This window comes from Carlito syrichta, unplaced genomic scaffold, assembly GCF_000164805.1.
Source record: "Carlito syrichta isolate Samal-C Ts95f unplaced genomic scaffold, Tarsius_syrichta-2.0.1 Scaffold315407, whole genome shotgun sequence".
In the NCBI taxonomy this organism is placed as follows: Eukaryota; Metazoa; Chordata; class Mammalia; order Primates; family Tarsiidae; genus Carlito; species Carlito syrichta.
The window spans coordinates 566743-581027 of NW_007259503.1; the positions used below are offsets into that span (position 1 = coordinate 566743).

General features: G+C 43.5%; 1 protein-coding gene across 1 annotated transcript in view; it reads left to right on the forward strand.

Annotated features, from left to right (window-relative positions):
- Positions 1-14285, forward strand: part of PTPN3 (protein tyrosine phosphatase, non-receptor type 3) — a 158701-nt gene that overhangs the window by 61955 nt on the left and 82461 nt on the right. Inside the window, exon 2 of the mRNA XM_021706304.1 lies at positions 13674-13828. Within this exon, the coding sequence (XP_021561979.1) occupies positions 13674-13828 (155 nt within the window). The remainder of the gene's footprint in view (positions 1-13673; positions 13829-14285) is intronic.

Here is a 14285-nt window from a genome sequence, read left to right on the forward strand (position 1 = left end):
ACCGTGCCCGGCTAATTTTTTTATTTATTATAGAGATGAGGTCTCACCAAGTTGCCCAGGCGAATCTCAAACCCGCAAGCTCAGGCAATCCACTCACCTCGGCCTCCCAAAGCGCTGGGATTACAGGCTGAGCCACCGAGCCCGGTCCTGACTTTCTTTATTCTATCAAACCTTTAATGGAGCCTGGCCTGCTAGGACTCCTGCCGCACAGAGCCCCCAGGCAAAAATGACCCTGATCTACACTGACCACTCCTTGAAATCAAGGAACGGGTTTTATTTATCGCTCTTTTCCCAGTTCCCAACATGTGGGAGGCCTCAGTATGAATAAATGCAACAGCAGCAATACGAGATATTATTTTTTAAGACCTTAAATTATGTTATTTTTATTTTTTGTGACAGTTATACTTCCTTTCTTGTATTTTTATTGTATATTTTTAAGGTGTGCAACATGTTTTGGTATACATATGCATTTCATTCAACTATTCCTAAATACAGTTATTCCAATTTGCCTTTGGGCATGCCTTTTATGTCTTTTTTTTAAGGGTTTCCCATGATTGCTTTTCTGACCCCATTTTATCTGGACACAAAGCCCTGGAAATCTGAATAGGCCACATAAAAATATTTTTCTCTTGGTTTCTAGAGGCACACTGGCAACTAGCTGGGTTACCATACCTAATATAACCTGAGACGGCCCCTTGGATTAAAACCTTACGGACAGAGGATTTGAAAGCTGGAAAAAGCCTCAGAGGACTCTAAACTGGGAAACTGAGCTGAAGAAAAGTGAAGTGGTGACTTCCCTAGTTGCCTGGTTGATTAGTGACAAATAGGGTGGTGCTTTGGGGGCGAGGGGCAGAGGGTATTTTTCTGCTTCCTTGAGATAAAATGATGGCAAGGGATACCAAGTGGGGTGGTGAGAATTGGGTTTCTCTGGCCGGGCTGTCACTGGCTTCAGATTCCTTGGCAGGAACAGAGGCTGGCAGGACGGTCTGGTTGTGAGATTCCAGCTTCTTGGCTGGGATACACTGCGATTAGCACATCTCAAACCTTTCAAAGTGACTTTAGCTATTTTCTTTTCTGAAGACTTCTGCTGCTTTTGGCCATAAAGGGGTGGGGGCTGGAGCCTAAGATAGAAATGTCATGGACTGACACCCAAATGGGCGTGGCTGTGCCTGAGGGCAAATATTAGCACAGTATTTTTGTCAAGTTTATGCAACTTGATTCATGTCCCTGTAGAGTAAATTTATTCCATCCTGATTTCCAGTCTGTCTGGGGCTGAGTGGAACTATTGGGAGGGAAAAATGAAATTGGTAGCTTAATTTTAGGTAGAAACAGATAAATGTAAGGTATATTCCACTTACAGTTTTTTTGAGCTTGACATGTGACTTTGTTCATATTCTTTTATTTATTTATGTATTTATTTTTGAGTTGGAATCTCATTCTGTCGCCCATGCTGGAGTGTAGTGGCACACTCACTGCCACCCCAGCGTCAACCTGCTGGGCTCAGGTGATCCTTCCACCTCAGCCTTCCAAGTAGCCGGAACTACCGGTGCGTGCTACCATGCCCGGCTAAGTTTTTGATTTATTATTGTATAGAAGAGGTCACACCAGATTGCCCAGGCTGTTCTCAAACCCGTGGGCTCAGGCAATCTCCTCACCTCAGCCTCCCAAAGTTGCTCATATTCTTTTATTCCTTATTTCATGGTTTGATGGGCCATTTTCATTTTTTCCAAGAATGAGGTATCTATTTAGAATTATTTACCATGGGAGATTCACATAAGGAAATCCAATTATTTTGAACAGTACCACACTGAGTGCGGCTTACATGTACAGAAATTTAACCTTGGCCCTGTTGAAATAAGTCACTAGACTCTCCGTCCTAAAAGCCCAAAGCTTATCTGTCCCACGCCCGCCGGTGTCAGTCTGCCCTCTGTAGCCTTCTCACCAGGAGTCTCCTCCAGCTTCTCTGTTTAATTACCTCTAGTGACAGAGAGCTTCTTCCTTTACAAAGCAATCTCGTCCATAATAGTGCAGCTTTGACATGAAGAGAAATCTATTTCTTTCATCTTCTTCCCATTGAAGCCTTAGGGCCTAAAATATCAGTCTAATGATAGTAAGTAGTTGCCAGTTAATTCGCATGCATATTATCTTCAGTGCTTGGAAAGCAGGACTACCCCCTTCTTTTAGAGATAAGGAAACTGAGTCTCTGAGCAGTTAAGCAGTCTCTCTAAGGTTAATTTCTTGATTAGTGATTAATTAAACTGGGGTTCCAGCCCACAGCCACCTGACTCTGATGCTGGTCGCTACCCACAGTCTTACACCATACCCCCATTCCCCTCTTGTGCGGCAACCCTTGGATTTTTGAAGAGTCCAATCTTCCCTGAGGTGCCTGCTCCATCGGTTTCTCTGGCATCCTACACTATGCGTGCATCTTCCCACCTACCCTTTGCACGTGGGGTCTGCAGTGCCTAAAATGCTGCTTCTCCCCCCGGACGGTCTCCCTTGATCCTGCAAGATTCCCCACGAACTGGGCCTACCATCCACCCCGCCGTGGTAGGGTCAGGAGCCCTCCTCGTGTTCCCCCAGCACCCTGGGCCTTCCTTGCCCTGAGAACTTGACACTCTTCAGGGCCTCAGCCTCTCCTCTCATTCCCGCCCTGCTCCCTGGCCTGGCGCAGAGAAGGTGCAAAGTAAATGAATATTGAGTGAGTAAATGGTCTGGAACTCCTTTGCCAAAGTAATACCCAAGGAAACTAAAAGTCATTATAAACAAGATCAGCGAGTCTGTGGATTTGAAGTCTGATTCAGGTTGCTGGAAGACTGTCGTGGGACAGCTTGTCTGGTGGTAAGTCCTGATGTCATTTTCCTCAGTGTGGCTGGGTTGAAACCCCCTATGGGCTGGCGTTTGTGCCCTTTTTCTCCCGGCAGACAGGGTCACTGACTCTTAAGTTTCTGGGTTCACCGAGGCGGTCCATAATGGTGAGAGCTGACTAGTCTTTCTTCAGTGGCTGCATGGGCGAGACCGAATCAGGCCCTCCTCGTTTCTCCTGCCCACACCATGCAAGCCCCCAAAAGTGTCCACTCGTGTACTAAGAAGCAACCCTGAGAGGGCTAAGTCCTTTGAAATTTTGGGGGCGTGCTGGTGAGCACTGCTCTGTGATCACATTTTCCTGAACATTAAAGAAGAAAAAAAAAACCAAAAATCTCACAGGCATGGTGTTGTCAGTTGGAAGAGAGTGGTCACCTGTGCAGGCAAGAGTCTGGAAGGGGATGGGAGGGCTTTCTGGGAGCTACATAGGAGTCATACATTCTTTTCCCCATGGGATACTTTGAAAAAAAGTTTCATAAAAACAAAAATGAGTTCATGTAGCACATGCGGCATGCATGAGTCTTCCGCAGATGAAGGGGCAAACTGTTTAAGTGAGCTGGCAAAGCTGAAAACAGCTCCGGGCACCCAGAAGGTGGCTTTCTCTTTATAGTAACATTACCTCTCTTGCAAAGCTGCCAGCACCCACAGCTTTCTGTATCTTGCCCTTCAGGGAGCTGAAAACGACTACTTCTTACCCTGCCAGCATCAAGTATAACTTTTATTTTGTTAGTTTTGTAAGCGTCATGGTGTCGAACCTATAAATAAACCCTCACTCCATCACAAGAAAACTATTTGACATTTTGAAGTTGTATAAGAAGAGGAGCACTCCTGATGGGTCTAGGTTTGAATTCAACCGACCCTATGACTTATTCTCCACCCCTGCCTCCCGGGGGCTTCCAGCGGAGAACTGCTCCCTGGACAGATTGCAGGGTCTGTGGTCCGAATGATTTGATCCCAGAGCTGTGCTTCTGGAGTACCAGGATGGATAATTGGACTGAATGTCCAGCTGTGTTGTGAAGTGATTTGCGTGACACTTTCTTCCCATGTGGTAGAGAAAAATGTAAAGTCTTGACTGTTAAATACTTTCATGAAGGCATTCTTAAATAAATAAAATGCATTTTTATTTATTTGGGTGTAAATGTGTACCGGAATTGAGGAAAAGTTTTGTGTGCCAATACTCGCCTTGTCAACTGTGACCACTGTATTCACTGGCAGGCGTTAAGCTTTAAAAATGTTGTTTAAAAATTAATGTTTTGGTATATAGGCTCAGGATAAATTCGTTTATTGGCTTTAATGTTGAGTTAGCAAAAACCTCCCTGAATGAGTAGGTTTGTTTTTTCTAATTTAGTAAATGCTCAGTGTGATTATGTTTACGTTAGAACCTAATTTTAACAATATGTTAGTGTATTTATCTTTGTATTGCTTGAGATTTTTTATTTTAAAGATGTGGGATACAATTCAGGGTTAGGTATGCAAATGTTCATTATGCAGGTTCCCTTGTTGATTTAGGTGTGCCTCCCTCCTCCCCTGGCAGTTTCCCACTACTGCCAGTCCCATGCTCCCCTCCCTGCCCCCCAGTTTCCCACTACTGCCAGTCCCATGCTCCCCTCCCTGCCCCCCAGTTTCCCACTACTGCCAATCCTTTTCTTATTTTTTTTTTCTGTATTGTTATGGCAGTGTTGTACTTTGGAAATGTAAAAAGCCAAGAAAGAGGGATAAAAATGGCCAAAGGTAGTGTTGATCAGTTTATTAAAAGTATAAAGTTATGTGGGAAAATATTAAATTCCATGTACCAGTTGTACAGTAATCTGTTATCAGCTGAACTTAATTTAAAATTAACAGAGGTAAAGTATATATAAGTGTTTTCTAAGATATATGGGCATTTTACAAATGAATACTAAAAACACTAATTTTTAATTAATTAGACTGAATTTCATTAAGAACATTTGCAAAGCCTAATAAATCACATGAAATGCATGCACCTCACTTTCGTTGATGCCTCTCTTTCCTGCCTTTCTGAGAAGGGGTGTGTACATTGTGTGGCCCTTTTTATCATTTGGATGTCATGAATTGTTAAGAATTGGTGTTAGTGAATGATGGAACTAATTTGAGAGAACAAGCTGGGACATCTGGTTACATAATATCAAGTGATACAGTCCTTTTTGAACTAATGTTATTTTCATGTTGCTTTCCTCTCTATTTTGACAACAGCACTAATCCCAGCACTGACATATAGACTGGAAAATCTGTTACCTCATCAACAATGATTTTGGAAGCACTTCTCACAGACTGAGTGATGGGGCAGCTGCTAAGCTATGGAAATTCTATTTAGCTCTGGGAAGCTGCTTATGATATACACAGGAAAACTGACTTAGGTTGCTGGCCTAACCAAACCCCTGGCTCTCGGCAATGACAGTCAAAACCAATAGGAACCCTGGAGATTGTCTAGTTGAAGGTTTCGACTGTGAGACACTCAAACTGCATGATCATTGTCATGGGAGAGGGGCAGTGCTCATTATAAATGCAGTCACACTGGGAATGGTGGCCTGTGCCTGTAATCTGAGGCTGAGGTGGAAGGATCACTTGAGCCAAGAAGTTCGAGGCCATCCTGGGCAACATATAGTGAGACCTTGTCTCTTAAAACAGACAAAACAAAGTACTTCTTTTCTTTTTTTTTTCCTTAATAAGGGGAGAAAAAGGCTATCCATCTATAATTACAGATAAAACAAGGAATAGTCCTTCCTGGTTTGTGTCCTGGATCAGGAGGAAAGAAATAAAGGACATCATTGGGACAATTTGCGAAATTTTAATATGGACTATGTATAAGATAAGTGTTTTATCATGTTAAATTTCTTCAGTGGGATAACTGTTCAGTTGTTATGAAATGTCCTTGTTTTGGAGGAGATAAATGCTAAAATATTTAAAGCAAAACAGGTATGACGCTACAGTAAGTGGTTCAGAAAAGTGCAGTGTATGTGTGTGTGTGTGTGTGTGTGTGTGTAGGAGAGAGTGAGAGAAAGTGTGCGTGGCAAAATGTTAAGTTGAATCCACGCCAAGGGGGTATACAAGGAGTCCTGTTTTTCTCATAGCTTTTCTGTAATTTAAAGAATATATAATTTTCAAGTTTTATTTTATTTTTTGAGTTGGAGTCTCACTGTGTCACCCAGGCTGGAGTACAGTAGCATGCTTATGGCCACTGCAACCTCAACCTGTTGGGCTCAGGTGATCCTTCTGCCTCAGCATTCCAAGTAGCCGGAACTACAGTACATGCTACCATGCTCCGCTAATTTTTTGATTTATTGTAGAGATGAGGTCTCCCCATGTTGCCCAGGCTGGTCTTGAACCCATGGGCTCAGGCAATCCTCTCACCTCGACCTTCTAAAGTGCTGGGATTATAGGCGTGAGCCACCACACCAGGCCACTTGTCAAATTTTAAAATGTAGTTTCCTGGGCCATCAACCCAAATCTTTGTGGGTGGTGCCCAATAATTTACATTTTAATGAGCTTCCCAGATGATTATGTACACTAGTTTTATTTAAGTTACTAGTTAAAGAAAGTCTTATTTCAGTCACTGTTTTAAAAATAGTAAATAAGTGAGCATACATTCTTATAGTTTGGTCTCATGTTAATCAGTGCTTTATAAATGACAAATCCAGCCAGGCTCGTTGGCTCAGCTTGTAATCCCGTGCCTTGGGAGGCTGAGGTGAGTGGATTGCCTGAACCCGCGGGTTCGAGACCTGCCTGGGTAACTTGGTGAGACCTCATCTCTACAATAAATCAAAAAATTAGCCGGGTGTGGTGGCACGCGCCTGTAGTTCCAGCTACTTGGAAGGCTGAGGTGGAAGGATTGCTGGAGCCCAGCAGGTCGAGGCTGCAGTGGCCGGAAGCGGCCACTGCACTCCAGTCTGGGCAACAGAGTGAGACTCCAACTCAAAAATAAAAATGAAAATAAAAAAAAAAATAAATAAATGACCAATTCCCCTCCCCAAGTGTAAAATATCTTTAGAAGGTAATACCCCACTTACTTCGGAAGAGTTTGGGAATACTTAGGCCTGACCTTAAAACAGACTGGAATTAGTAGGCATAGACAGCAGTGGGAAAGTGTAGATAGCAGTGGGAAAGTGACCCCCCAAAGACCTGGTCAACATATAATGCAGGCCAGCTTGTGTGTGTGCACAGTGACAAGGAAGAGAAAGCAATACTGGTACCATGGTAGCAGCTAAATAAATAAAACATGGATCTGCAATACCTTAAATATTGCTATTTGATGAGAAGCGCATTTAATCTGATGAGTCATTGTCTAGTGTGGCTGAGGGTACATTACTTCTCCATGCTGTGACTGTCCCTCTTCAGCAGATCAGTCTGTTGGGGCTCATAGATAGCCAAAAAAGAAAAATAAAGCATTGGGATTGGGGGTGAAGCAGGGACTAGAAAGCGCTTTCCTGAGTTCACTAGGGAAGAAGAGTTAGAGAAAGGGAAATGGGCTACACAGAAGGCCTTATATACCATGAGAGGGATTTCTGAAATAAGCTGAACTGCCCGCTGTAAACAAGAAAAGGAGAGCAGAGCTGTCCATGTTTTCCTTGAGGAAGAAAGTCCATGTAGGAGGTAGCTTGTCTTCCTCTCTTCGCCACTAGGTGGTAGCATTGGGCTAGGCCAGCTTGATGATGGTTTAGGTTGATTCCTGTAGCAAGCCATCCATGATTCGTTTGTACAGGTTACCTACAGATTAGGTACTTATAAATCAGGTCTGTTTTCTTCTCCTCCTTTTTTTCAGTTGAAACTTGCTTTTTTGAGTTAGAGGTCTAAGTCTCTTATTTTTAAAAACAAGAGCATGAAATACTCTGTACCTCTTTTAAAAATTGCAGCAGCAGAGTTGAGTTTGCTCTCTCATCTGCGTGTACTCCTCCGCCTCCTCTCTGTCTGTGGCTCATTGGCTCATGAAAGAACACAGCTCCCCAGGTCAGGGTTCCCATTCCCATTTCCTGGTTTTTTGTGCTACAGGACTTGAGAGTTTTCCGAATACTTTCACATCCCTCACTCCTGACTCTGAATGGTTTTGACTAGACCTGGTGAACAGCATTGTGTTCTCATTTTGCAGGTGGGTAGATTCGACTCAGAACCTTGTCCAGGTCCTACACCGATCCTTAGGAAATAAAGTAGAGGCCTTACTGCTTCCTTGTCTCAGGCACCAAGGCAGCCAGGGAGGGGCCACAGTACCCAGCCCTGACCTCGAGAGCTCTGGTGTGGCCATTTGTGTCAACATGCTCCTGCTTCTGGTGCCACTGAGTTTGTAGAGCAGCTCAAAGGTGTATAACTTATCTACAGTAATCACTCTGGCAACCTGTCTTTATTGAAGTGAGAAAAATTAATAAAACTTTTTATTTTTTGTAGAGACAAGATCTCATTATGTTGCCCAGGCTGGTCTTGAACTCCTGGGCTCAAGCAATCCGTTCACCTCTGCCTCCCAAAGTGCTGTGATTACAGGTGTGAGTCATCACACCCGGCCTAAACTAATAAAACTTTAAGAAATGGAACATTTATCTCTCTTAAGGTATTTGAAATCAGGACTGCCCTACAGAATCTGAAATCTCTAGCAGTATCTGCTGGCATTAGAAACTTAACATGAATCAAGTGACTCTTTTTTTTTTTTTGAGTTGGAGTCTCACTCTGTCGCCCAGACTGGAGTGCAGTGGCCACTCACGGCCATCGCAACCTCGACCTGCTGGGCTCCGGCGATCCTTCCGCCTCAGCCTTCCGAGTAGCCGGAATTACAGGCGTGTGTTACCACGCCCCGCTGATTTTTTAATTTATTGTAGAGATGAGGTCTCGCTGGTGTGTGCCCCACATTGTGCCGGACAATTCACAGGTACCAAGCTAACTCTCACAGTGTTGATTGAGCCCCTGCTGTTTGCAAAGTGAGACGTTGCCTCTTTCTATAATACGTTGTTCAAGTATAATCTTGGGTTAAAAACTGTATTCACAGTAGAAACTCTATTATGACGGTGCAAAACATTCTAAAGCTGCAACTGTTTGATTTTTCCAATTATGCAAAGAACAGGCCTGGCTTCCATATATAAAATGCACCAGCTGCAGCTGTAATCATTTGTGGTCAGAGGGGCTAGCGTGTTCCTGGCTGGGTTGTGGCTTTGTTCAGAGCTAAGAGGCTTATAAAGGAAGCCATAGAAACCCTGAGTTCCCCAATTGCTGTGGTACAGGAAGCAAAGCAGTTAGTCAGCATCCACTGTCCCGACCAGATTGTTTAAGATAAAATTTCAAGACAATTTGAAAATACCACATGGCTCAATTATGTGGTTATGCAACACAAGGCTCGCTCTTATCAAGGTTTGCTTTAGGAACCATTGTAGGAAGACCATTTCCGCAACTTTCATAAAATACCGATTTATGACATCGTTATTGGTCTTTGGCCCTTTATGTGACACACTAAAGATGGGTGTGAGAAGCAGAAAATGGGTGTCTTGTGAGTTTCTGATCTACTTTATTTTGTCAGCTGGCTGCATGACTGTGCTGGGAGCATCTTTGTGATCTGTGGTTAAAGACCCTCCATGAGCTATGTGGGAAAAAAAAATCAGTGCCTGCCATTGGAGCCCCAGCCTGTGGCATTCATTTGGAGCCTCCTGTTTGCAATCACTGTTGGTTTCTTCTGCCTGGGATCATTGTGTGATTATCTCTGGTTTAGCCACTGCAGAATAACTGACTGCAGACTCTCACACAGGCCCCCACGGTGAATGGCTTCCATCCTGCAAAGCCTGTATTCTGAGTTCAGCCATCCAGCAAATACCCCGAGGGCCCCTGAAAACCAACTCCTCAAGTCCTTGACTCCCTGGAATGCCATCCTGTGCCACACCCAAGGATGATGAATCACCATGGGGGGTGGGGGCAGGCAGAACAAGCATCATTTTTTTTTTGAAAAGCTCCCCAGGTGACTCTGCTGTGTACCTCCCACTAAAACCGCACTCTTAACGGTTCTTTTTGTATTTTTCAAAAATCGTAACCCACCTGAGATTCTTAGGCAAGAACTAAATAATCAAATTGACATTTTAAAGTCAATGTGGTTAAAGCGTTATGGAACACGTTTGTTGTCTTTTGATAACTTTTTGTATTACTCAGAAAATGCATCCCTGTTTCTGATGACATTTTCATTGGAAAGGGCAAGGTGGAGGTGGTGGGGTGGGTGGAATTTTGTGATTTTATAAGCGACTGAATAAGTTTCCTTGCACTGCCTGCCAGTCCCGGGAATTTTTCATTAATATTTGAGATTCCTTGTCCCTCGCTGTGAAGAATGGAGTTTTACCTGCAGCTCCTTAGATACGATGACAAGGGGCTTAGTGTGCCCCTCTCTTTCTGGATGTACTTTATTTTTACTTATTTATTTATTTTTTAGTTACAGTCTCACTCTGTCGCCCAGGCTAGAGTGCAGCGGCATGCTCATGGCCACCGCAGCTTTCACTTGCTGGACTCAGGTGGTCCTTCCGCCTCAGCCTTCCAAGTAGAACCACAGGTGTGTGCTACCACGCCCTGCTAATTTTTTGATTTACTGTAGAGACTAGGTCTCACCAAGTTGCCCAGACTAGTCTTGAACACCTGGGCTCAGGCAATCCTTTCACCTCCGCCTCCCAAAGTAGTGGGATTACAGGCATCAGGTGCGGCTCCTGGCTTAGGTGTACTTTCTACACAGCTTTCATCATCGTGTTTTCTCTTCCTGCACCCAGTCTGGGCCTCTGTGGTTTCCTGAAGCTTAGTCCTTGGGCCTCCAGTCCGCTTTGTCCTCATCCTTCTAAGGGTTGTCACTACTCCTTGCTACTGATTCCTGTATCTTTTCCCTGTCACTGCCCTGACATTTGGTATTACTTTTCCACTTACCTGTGACTTGCTTCTCTCAAGTGGACTCTGCATCACTAAGTAGCTTGGGCCTCACCTGAGAGCCCATACACAGACTCTTGGGTCCCACCCAGACCTGCTTGAATGACAATCTGTGTTTGTCTGTTTGCTTGCTTGTTAGTTTGTTTTGAGTCGAAGTCTCCATTTGTCACCCAGGCACACTCACAACCACCACCATAGCCTCAACCTGCTGAATTCAGGTGATCCTTTTACCTCAACCTTCCAAGTAGCTGGAACCACAGGTGTGCATCACCACGCCTGGCAAATTACTTTATTTATTGTAGAGATGAGGTCTCACCAAGTTGCCCAGGCTGGTCTCGAACCCCTTGACTCAGGCAGTCCTCTCACCTCGGCCTCCCAATGAGCCACAGCACCTGGCACAAGAATCTGTGTTTTAACAAGACCCCTGAGCTTGCTGTTTGCACATTCTGGTGTGAGAAGGGCTGGTCTAGGGAACAGCTCCCCTCTACACTTTCCTTAGACTCCTCGCTCCCATCCTATTCATCTCTCCTGACTGCTCCCACCACCCCAAGTTTGTCTGTCAGGTTGCACTGCTGCCTCAGTCTATCCATCTTGGCTTCATTTTCTATTTTATTCTTCCCTCATTAACTCATAGAGGTATTTACTGAGTGTCTACCAGAGCTAGGCGTTGGAGGTACAGTAAGCAAAGCCAAACCTGATTCCTACCCTGGTGGAGCTTGGTATCTAGTGGGAGAAGCAGACATTAAAGGCACATCATCAGTTATCAGCATGAAATGCTGAGCGCTGGAGAGGAGAGCCTGAAACACACATCTGTGTCTGGACAGGGAGACCAGGGAAGGCTTCCCTGGGGAAGTAACGCTCGTGCTGAGCCCCGAGGATAAATAGGAGTCAGTCAGATGAAGAGGAGCAAGGAGAGCTTTGCAAGCAGGAGGAACAGCAAAGGCAAGGGCCCGGCTCATCAGAGAAAGCCTGCCAAGAATTAGCAGCAAGAATATTAACTTGATCTTAAGCCCTTCATCTTTATTTGCTCTTCTACCCAACCCTGTCAGATGTATGTCTTCTCCATTCTCTAAGCCAAATTTGATTTGTAGAAGTGCTTCTTGTCTTCTGTGTAGAGACCTAGACCCTCTCACCTGCATGATAGGCTCATGTGCTCAGTTGCACACCTGTCCAGTTATTTAACCTACCTCCTCACCACTGAGTTCGCCAGTAAAACTCATTTCTTTACTTACTGTTTCCTAATACTATGGTCAGGTTTTCAACTGCCCTCTAATTCCTTCTTTGTAAGTTCGCTCTTCTTTTTGTTGTTATTAAACTTATTTTTTAAATGTGATACACTTTGGGAGGCTGAGATGAGAGGATTGTCTGAGCCAATGAGTTCGAGCCTGGGCAACTTGGTAAGGCCTCATCTCTACGATAAATCAAGAAAAATTAGCTGGGCGTGGTGACTCATGCCTGTAGTTGCAGCTACTTGGAGGCTGAGGCAGAAGGATCGCCTGAGCCCACCAGGTCAAGGCTACGGTGGCTGTGAGCGTGCCACTGCACTCCAGCCTGGGGGACAGAGTGAGACTCTGACTCAAAAAAATAAAATAAAATGTGATATATATATACAGAAAGTATGTATAAATGTAGAGCTTAATGGATTTTCACAAAGTGAGTATACCAGTGTTATTAGAATGCATATCAATAAATAGAATATGAAAAGCTCCCCAGAAGACCCCCATTTCCTCCTCCCCATCACTACACACAAAGGTCATGATTGGCCTGTCTTCTGTTAGCATTGATTATTAGTTTTGTTTAAATGAAATAGTGCTATGGATATTTTGTTGTGTCTAGCTTCTTTTGCTCAACATGACATCAAAGCAATTCACTCATGCTGCTGCGTGTAACTGTAGTTCATTTCTTTCCTTTGCTGTAGAATAGTGTGTGGTATGGCTATCCCACAACTTAATCGTTCTACGACGGATGGACATTTAGGTCTTTTCCAGGGTGGGACTATTATGAAGGTTCTTGTATGTGTCTTTTAGTGAGGAAATGTTCATTTTTCCTTTGGGGCTACACCTAGGAACGGAATTATTATGTCATAGCTGGGCATATGTCCCGCTTTAGCAGATACTGGTCAATAGTTCTCCACAGTAGAGTAGTTGCGCTAAGTGATGTTCTCACCAGCAGTTCATGAGAGTTATCTAGTTGCTCCATGGCATTGTAGTTTTGTCAGTCTTAAATTGTAACCATTCTGGTGGTGGTGTGGTACTGTTGCTTTGTGGGTTGAATTTGCATTTCTTTGACAACTAATGTAGTTGAGTGTCTGTTTTGGTTTTCTTCCCATTTTCTATCAGGTTTTTTTTTCTCTTATTGATTTGTAGGAGCACTTTATATATTCTTTGTAGATACACACACACACACACACACACACACACACACACACACACACACACACTGCAAATATCTTCTTCTACTCTGTGGGTTGCCTTTTTGCACTCCAAAAGGTATCTCTTAATGAATAGAAGTCCTTAATTTTTATACCAATTTATCATTAAATCTTTTCATGTTTTCAGTCATATTCATACCACATTTAATTCTGTAAAACCTTAGGGGTAGAACACATAAATAGCTAAAATGGTAAAGCATAACTAAAACGTAAAAGCCTAGGAAATATAAATTAGAAGACTCAGACCAGGGAGATAATAAGACACACAAATAGGAAAACCATGTAATCCTATGAACGAATAATCATTGAGCAATAAATTTTACTTAGAATGTCTTAGAAGTCAAAACTCAAATGGAAACATGATCTGTTATCTACTTATCATCTATGAGTTCCTCAGACAATCCTGAAAGCATCAAATCCAACAGGTATTTGCATTCACAGATAACTGGTAATTTGCATATGTAAGTACTAACAGGTATGTCTTGTGTTACAGGTTATTCAACGATAGTTATGACCTCCCGGTTACGTGCGTTGGGTGGAAGAATTAATAATATACGCACTTCAGAATTACCCAAAGAGAAGACTCGATCTGAAGTAGTCTGCAGCATCCGCTTTTTAGATGGCTTGGTACAGACCTTTAAAGTTAATGTAAGTTCTCTATTTTTTTTTTTTCTGAATTAGTGCTCTTAAGAAATAGTTTTATGGCCAGGCGCGGTGGCTCAAACCTGTAATCCCAGCACTTTGGGAGGTCCAGGAGAGAGGATTGCCTGAGCCTGTGGGTCCGAGACCAGCCTGAGCAACATGGTGAGACCTCGTCGCTACAATAAATAAATAAAAAATTAGTCGGTGTAGTAGTGCGCAACTTGGAACTTGTAGTTCCGGCTACTTGGAAAGCTGAGGCGGAAGGATCGTCTGAACCCAGCAGGTTGATGCTGGGGTGGCTGTGAGCATGCCACTGCCCTCCAACCTGGGTGACAGAGTGAGACTCCAATTCAAAAAAAAAGTTTTCATCTCATGGCTTACAAAATAAAAGAAATATTTTAAAATGAAAGCTTGAGATTGCAGATCTTTTTATTTATTCCTTTTTTTTTTTTTTTTTTGAGAC